The sequence below is a fragment of the Martes martes genome (assembly GCF_963455335.1).
Source record: "Martes martes genome assembly, chromosome: X".
Lineage (NCBI taxonomy): Eukaryota > Metazoa > Chordata > Mammalia > Carnivora > Mustelidae > Martes > Martes martes.
The window spans coordinates 45,255,599-45,263,585 of NC_137897.1; the positions used below are offsets into that span (position 1 = coordinate 45,255,599).

General features: G+C 43.5%; 1 protein-coding gene across 4 annotated transcripts in view; it reads right to left on the reverse strand.

The window, feature by feature from the left end:
• The window catches only part of USP51 (ubiquitin specific peptidase 51), an 85,511-nt gene extending 78,104 nt beyond the window's left edge, over positions 1 to 7,407 (reverse strand). Inside the window, exons 1-2 of one of the 4 annotated variants that reach the window (XM_080795418.1) lie at positions 7,334 to 7,407; positions 3,596 to 6,422 (exon numbers count right to left, since the gene is read on the reverse strand). In XM_080795418.1, coding sequence (XP_080651544.1) covers positions 4,268 to 6,373 — 2,106 coding nt within the window. In that variant the 5' untranslated portion in view covers positions 6,374 to 6,422; positions 7,334 to 7,407 and the 3' untranslated portion in view covers positions 3,596 to 4,267. Of the gene's footprint in view, positions 1 to 3,595; positions 6,784 to 7,078; positions 7,246 to 7,333 lie in introns of those variants that run through there. The other 3 variants (XM_080795419.1, XM_080795420.1, XR_013966304.1) reach the window with 3 other exon arrangements.
• Between the last annotated feature and the right edge of the window lie 580 nt (positions 7,408 to 7,987).

Consider the following 7,987-nt stretch of genomic DNA (forward strand, 5'->3'; position numbering starts at 1 on the left):
GACCAGGGGAAAGGTCAGTAGTGAAGGTGATTCACAAGGTATTGGTCACAGTACGGAAGCTAGAAAGGAAACCTGGTATAACTAGAGAGAGCTGATGATTTCACAGACAGTAAAAAGGCAAGGATATGGCATTGAGTGAAACTGTGTGTCTAGTAATGGAGTAGGATTTGGGCCTCATCCATTCTGGGTATCCTTAGGAAAGTCATTTAGCCTGATGTGACCGTCCTAACCAGCTACTGTCACAGAGACATATTCACCTGTAGCATGGGCAATTTTGTGTTATCAGTTGTTAGATTACTCTCCAAGTTCCCGGTTTTCTGCATCCAGGTTTATTAAAGGCTGTCTGCCTTCTGTGCTATTTTGGTCTGCTGTGTCTTCCATAGCAACATCAGTAAAAGCGAAACAGAACAAAACAAAAATGTTTGAATTACCTGTAATGAATTATAATGGAATGTGCACAAGCTTTGGGGAACTGGCTTTGAATACTGGCCCCACTACTTAAAACAGTAAAGTAAACTTAAGCAAAACTCTTTTCCATTCTGAGTCTCACTTTCCCAATCTGTGAAATATGTTCAGTAACGATTATATTCCAGGATTGCTGTGCCAATTCAGTGAGATAATAGAGGTAAAGCAGTCACCATACTGTCTGCCCTATCTATTCATGGTACTCATGAAACATGATTGCCTTATTCTCTCTTTAATTGGGAATACCACATCATTGCTGTGAGTAAGGTTTGAAGCCTAGCACAGGTCAGTAGCTGAGTGAAAGACATGCAGAGACCCACTCTGGTCTCTCAGTCTTCTATGTCAGAGTTCATTTATGGTCGCCATTCTCTTCCTTCCTTCTTCTCTCTGTTTGTGGCTCTAGGAACAGGATGCACCCAACTAACCATACAGCATATCGAATATGCTCAAAACACTTGGCTACAAGTGACAGGATCCCAACTCAAACTAGCTTAATCAAAACAAAGGACTTTATTGGCTCAGACAGGTAGGAACTTTGGGACTTCAGGAACATCTGGATCCACAAGTTTCAAATGATACTCTCCAGGCTCTTCCTCCTTATCTCTAATTCTATTTTTCTCCTCATGGTATGAATATCAACCCCTAAAATTCTCAGATTAATGTCATTCTAGTCTAGACTTCAGCATGGAAGGGGAGCAAGACACTTCTTTCTCTCAATGTCTACATATATTCAATTTAGCAATGGACTCTTACTGGACTTGCTTGGGTCCAACAGCCATCTTCAGAATTGCTTCTGTGGGACAGGTGTGGGTGGAGGAGTGGAGAAATTGAGAACTCCAATCTGGCCTAGCCTGTGGGACATGCTCACTCTATGGAGGAGTGAGAGGAGCACCGCAAGGTGGTCAATAGCCCCATCAGAACCACAAGGAATGGGGGAAGGGCTAGACTGCTAAGCAGACTACAACCCCCCACTAAATACAGCCACCAGACATCACTCCCTTGTCACGGTCATAGTGTGCCATGTGATATAAAAGTGTGGAATGGTGAGGTACACAGTCTCCTGGGAAAGTAAACTACTACAGTATACCACAGAGAGGTGTGGTACACAATCATAAGGTAAGAGACACTGTGGGGATCTCAGGGACACTGGTGAGGAACAGTGTTGCCACACATATACCACAAAGCCCAGCCTCATCCCCGGCTTCTGCTCTCCCTCACCATCCAGTCTTTCATGACTACCAACTCTCACACTTTGCACTTTTCCTTGCATTGTACCTTGTATTCTCTCCACACAACCTGGCTATTTCCTCACTGAGCACCTCCTTTCTTAAGCCATCCCCTGCAGGTGAGTAGCATTTCACACACTGTATTTGAGGAAAATACAACCCTGATCACACTGTATTATAGCACAGGACACTTAATGAAGGCTTGATGGATAAAATAGGTGAGATCATATTAATACAGCAAATAACTGAACTCATCCTCACATTCAACAAACATTTATTAACACAGAAATGAATAAGGCTTGGCCCCCTGTTCTCAGAACGCTTGGTGCAGAGGGACAGAGACAATCACAAAGCTCCAGCAGAATCACAGTAGAATATTACTGAGTTACAGACAAAGTATTTTGAGGCACAGAGACAGGGATATAGGCGTGAGGAAGAAACAATTTTCCAATTTATACCTGCCTACAGCATTCAGAAAAGGCTCCAGAGAAGTCATCTGTGAGTTGGGTCTTGAAGGAGGAATAGAAGCCACCAGATAAACAGTCAAAGAAGGAGCTCTACAGGCTGGGACTCAGGGATGGAGGTAAGTAAGCAGTTCAGGGAACCAGGCATGAATGATGGAATAAGGAAAAAAGAGAGGGAGTAAAGGAATGAGTAAGATTGTCAAGCACAAACCCATAGCTTTACTATAGAAATTTAAAGGTCTTGTTTCCCTATGGAGAGGGAAGTGGAAGAGAGGGTGGGATCTCTTCAGATATGGGTCCCTGCCACTTCCTCAATGAGGCCATGGGGCTTGAACATCAAAGCCAGAACTTAAGTTGTTATCTAATATCCCTAAGCCACTAAATTGTCAAGAACCACTTTTCAGTAACAAAGAATTTGTATGAATAATGGAGTTCTAAATGGGAGAGAGTCCCTACTATTTTCATCTTTCTCAGATGCTGTTGATTCTTCCTAAGAAACAGCTCTTTAGGAAATCAGATGGGGTGTGGAACCTGAAAAGAGAAGGTAGGCTAAAGTTCCAGCCTTCCACTCATCTCACAATTTAGTAAAATGATGGTTAGAATTTTTTTTTTCAAATTCTATTTATGTATCAACATAAAACTCAAACAAAAATATTAACAAGCCTTTTGTCTTGTTATTCCTATCTCCTTTTAGTTTTCATACCTATATGTATTTTAATGTTTAAATTAAAAATAAAACCGTTTAAGTTTTAAAAATTTTTTTTTCTACTTAAATGTTCTTAATTTAAATTTTTTTATTTTTATTTAAATGCTTTTCTTTGAATTTAATTTTTTGTCCTTCTTGCTTAAATATTTAGCCCTTATTTAAATCTCTCAAGTTGGACTTCCTTAAAGTTGTTTATATATCCTAAAATTCTTTATTTTTCTTTTTACTTTTCATTTTTAAAATTTTTAAAATTAAAAAAAATTTTAAACAAATTCTTTTTGTGTTGAATTGTTCTAAATTTTTTCCTTTAAAACTTTTCTGTAAACTTAAATTTGAATTTTCATTCCAGTCTATATTTTTGGAAATTTTATTTCTTAAACTATTCATGAATTTTGCTAACCCCTCATTTTGCAATACAAGTATTTTACAGTCTAATTTAAAGAGTTATTTATGTTAACATTTTATTTAGACTTTTAAGAGCTCCCTTCCTCTTTTATTTTTAAGATTTTATTTATTTATTTGACAGAGAGAGAGATCACAAGTAAGCGGAGAGGCAGGCAGAGAGAGAGAAGAGGAAGCAGGCTCCCCGCTGAGCAGAGAGCCGATGTGGGGCTGATCCCAGGACTCTGGGATCATGACCCAAACCGAAGGCAGAGGCTTTAACCCACCAAGCCACAGAGGTGCCCCTCCCTTCCTCTTTTAAAACTTTCTTTCACTTTAACATTTTTGTAAACTTTAATTTTTTCTCTTTGTCCTTCTTTTATTCATTTTACCTTTTGTAAACTAAGAATTTCTAAAATTTCTTTTTAGGCCTTATTTTATTAACCATTCTGAAATTTTAAATTAAAAAAACTTGCAAATTTTGAAACATTTCTTTTAAAATATTTAACTTAAATTCTTCCAACATTTAAAACATTTTCTTTTAAAATAAAGTTTTTTTCTTTCTGTTTTAAGACTTTTTAAAAATCTCTTTCCAATATTCTTTTTAAAAACTATTTGACTAATCAGCCACAGCTAGAACACGAATTGTGAAGCTTTTTGTTAATGTAGGACTACTCCCTGATTGCTCATGGTATTTTTGTAGAAACAAATGACATATAGCATTGGCAGAACATCTTATTCCCACTCTTCCCACCTAAAGCATTCTGTTCACTTAATTATGCTTAATGTGACCATTTTCAACCTATTCTCCCTCCTCCCATTTCTTAAGGCTGAATGGTCACTAGTTAGTATTTTCCCCCCTTACAGACCCATAAGCCACCTATGAAATAAGTTCTTCAAATTAAGTTGCTACTTGTCATATAGGTGCTGTTGCCATTGTCCATTCCAGGTAGGTTTGTGTGTCACTTCAGGATCCTGGTATATTTATTTCTTTCACTTTTTTCCTGGTAAGTGGTCTTGCAAGACTAATCTTTCTCTAGACCCTGTTTGTGATAGAATAGTAAATACCCTTCACTGTACAGTAAGTCCTCAACGGTAGCCTTGGTGATGATGGCATCATCACAGCTAAACCATTGGTCCTTTTGTTGTCGGATAAAGCTGGTGTAGTGTCCACTTTCCAAAGTTCCATGGTGATTAATCACTGCAAACAAGGAATACTTATTCTCGTTGGATGTACAGTCTGTTGGTGGCTGACCTTTCATTCTGCTCTCCTTAGTGGAGGCCAAAAATGGAGTCATGTCCAGCTCCAAGGGAAAGGAGATAAAAGTATTAATCTTTCGCCTCTGTTTACCTACATGTTCAAATCGCTTGAGATGAAAACAGGCCACAATAGGTAATTTCTTCATTGTAAGTTGTTTGGTAGATTCCTGATAGCTTTGGCAACTACTGCATTTGATTTTGGAACTGCTTCCTAGGTACTCTGGCCTTGTAAACCACTGTAGGCAGTCTGTGAGTGAGGGGATTCCTGGTATGTGGTCATCCCTACTCACTGTGCTGTCAGCTCTCTCTGGACTCTGGGAACTGAATGTGGCACAAGAGCCAGGCAAGTCCAAACTGATGTCCCAGCATGGGTCTATTGTGGTAGAGACACTATGGCAAGCTTGACATGTGACATCTGACTGCAAGCCACCTGTAAATATCTGGTCTATGATGCAGTTACAGCAGTTGGGGTTACCAGCCTCCTGCACAACGCTGTCATCTTTGCTGTGTCTATGCAGCACATCTAATATTGCAATGAGGAATTCATGGGCATCCTGCTGCCTGTACCCTGCTAAGTGTTCTGCATGAATCCATATTAGATGCAATAACTTATAGGGAATGTGAGGAGTTCGGCTCCCAGAGTACATAGCATGAAAAAGAGAAGACATTTCACAGACAAGACACAAACTGGGGCTTGTCATTATACATTTATGCTTGTCAGAGAGAAAGAAATCTTTCAATAGAGGAATATGGGTAAGTGCCTGGACAATACAATTCATAAAGCATGTGTTCCCTAGATTGATTAGACCCCTTAGGCCTATGGTATAGACTGACCTTTTTCTCCTCTTTTTCTTGGGTTTCACCAATTTTGGCTCCTGCTCCTTTGACTCACAGGTTGAATGCTTCTCTTCAACACCTGATGTCATACACTGTTGTTGAGAAACATCTGTTGAGGTGGAAGTTAGTAATTTCTCATTTTTCTCTTTTGTTTCTTTGGCAATTCGTTCCATATCTTTGTCATATACATAATCCTTACACATAAAGCAATATATTACCCCATGACAGAGGTCTACAGCTAAATTGTGCTGTTTTGTTTCTGCATGTTTGTGAATATGTTTCTCAGTAAAGCAGCCAAAAAAGACACAGGAAAGACAGGAGTGTAGTCTGTTCATATGGGTACTACATACATGACAGATACACGACTTTGCCTTACGTTTCCTAGCTTCTGGGGTCCCACTCCATATGAAACGCTGATAAATCAACCTCAGGTTCTTCCGCCAGTTCTTAGCCACTTTAAAGCTCTCCACGTGAGAGCAGCCTGTAGGACCCTGACCAAACTCCACCTCCAGCAACCAGTCCCCTAAACCACCTGGATCCCCAGAGCCACCTAGGTCACTAAAACAGCCTTGTAGCCTCTGGGGCCTAGACCCCTGCTTGGATCTACGCCGCGGTCTGCGCCAGGGCTGGGGTCGGGTCAGAAGCGCAGGGGGAGGATGGGATGGAGGCTGGGGTGGGGCCGAGAGCCCAGGGGGTCCTCGGGAGCGGGCCCGGGGTTGGGGCCGAGGACGGGGCTTGCGGCGCGGGCAGAGGGGCGAGGAGCTGCTGTAACAGCGAGGGGGAGTTGAAGGGAACACGTTCTTATCGCCGCCGCTGTCATTCCAGGTCAAGTTCTCAGGAGGAGGTTTATGCTCTTGCAACGGCTCCAGCTTCATCTCCTCAGCTCCCTGGCCTGAACAAGCTTTTGCCGCCCCCACCGCCTCCTTCTCCATTTCCCCCGCCTTTTCAGCCGCCTCCTCGGGAGAGGCTCCTCCCCCACCTCCCGAGCTCCAGCAGACCAAAGAGCCGGAGGGCAAGTCCCGAACTTGGGCCATCAGCTCACCGCCCGGCCTGAGAAGAAGGGCGTCTGGAATGGAGCTGCGACTGTAGATGGAATGAGACAGGGATTTCTGTGAATGATCTGGCCAGCGTCATGGCCGCGGTGCGCCATTAGCGCCCCTGGGCCCCCTCCCACCCTGAGCTCAGCAAGAGGCCGCTGCGGGCTCCACCCCCTCCACTCTGGAGCTCTCAGAGCTGCTGTGGAGACCTAGGCGGTTACCTGGTTTAAAGGCGATCCGACCGTGCCAGGAGTGGGGTGGGGGAATAGGAGGCTGACAGAGGGAGGAAAACGGGGGTGGGGGTGGTACGGCCTGAGCTTTAGGGTGAAAACGGAATCTTCTTTAAAAAGGCGCCACCCTCTGCCTGCCTTTTCTGCGCCCTGCGCAGCCTCGCTTTAGTACAGCTTCCTCTGACGTTCTTCCTTTACATTCTTAAAAAACAAAAACCCAAAACCAAACCAAACCAAATCAAACAAAACAAACAAAAACCCAAAAACAAAAAAAAAATACAAAACAAACAAACAAACCAAAACCAAAACCAACGCCCCAAACAAACAAACAAAAAACTAAGGCCAACATTTTACCTTAAAAATGGCTAAAAGGGGAACATCTATGCAAAATGGGCTCAGGGAAAGAAACTATCCTCTTACTCCCACCTTACCTATGCTGCTGGGGCAGGGTGTGTTCCCCCCTTGCCCCTACCTTCAAGCTCACTTTTGGTCAGCCAAGCTCTCGCGCCCTCTCACGCTCTTTTCGCGCTTGTGTTCCTCCTCACACTTCGCTTCTTGTTTCAGTACCTTCATTCCCTATTCCTCGGAGAATTCGGACTCCTCACGCCCTCCACGTGTTCACCGCCCCTGTCTTCAGTATGCGACCCCCAAAGTCCCTGCCCTTTCTTTCCCGTCTCAATTCCTGCAACGGCCCTGGCCCCGCTGTTTGCTTAAAGGTCTGGGTTACCTTGGCCCACAGGCGCGTGATACAGAACGTCAGCAGCTGCTGCAGTAGAGGCGCTCCTCAGCCAACGTTCTCTCCTGACCTCTCAAGACTGTTCACAAGGGGGCCGCCCCTTGGCCCCTCCCCTCTCGACGTGTGGCCCCCAGCCCCGGACTGCTCTCCTGCAGTGATGAATGTTACCGCTGTCCTGCTTGGTCAGATCTCCTCCTGAAACAGATTCTACTGGAGGTAACCACAGTGACAGATACTAGAGAAAGCCCCTGAAATGGAAGTTCTGGTCTCACCTGGCTCCAGGCCAGCACTTCGCAGAAAAAAAGATTCATTGGAATGGGGGTTGGGTGGTTGCAAGGATGGCAACTCTCTGGCACAAATCCCTCAGGGACCCGTCAAAATCTGATCTCTGGGAGTTAAGTGGAGAGAGGAATATTATTCTGGAATGTGGTGACAGGAAGCATTAGTAGGAGCTTCAGATTCAGATAGGAGAGCCCAAGCACTCATTAGCTGTGTGAGCTCGGATAAAACACCTAACCTCCCTGAGCCTCGGTTGTGTCCTCTGTTAAATAAAAGTAGGAATAATAATCCTAACCTATTACGAACACTAAATCATAATATAGGTAAAGGATCTTTGTGGCACCTGTTTCTTTCACATCTGTTTCT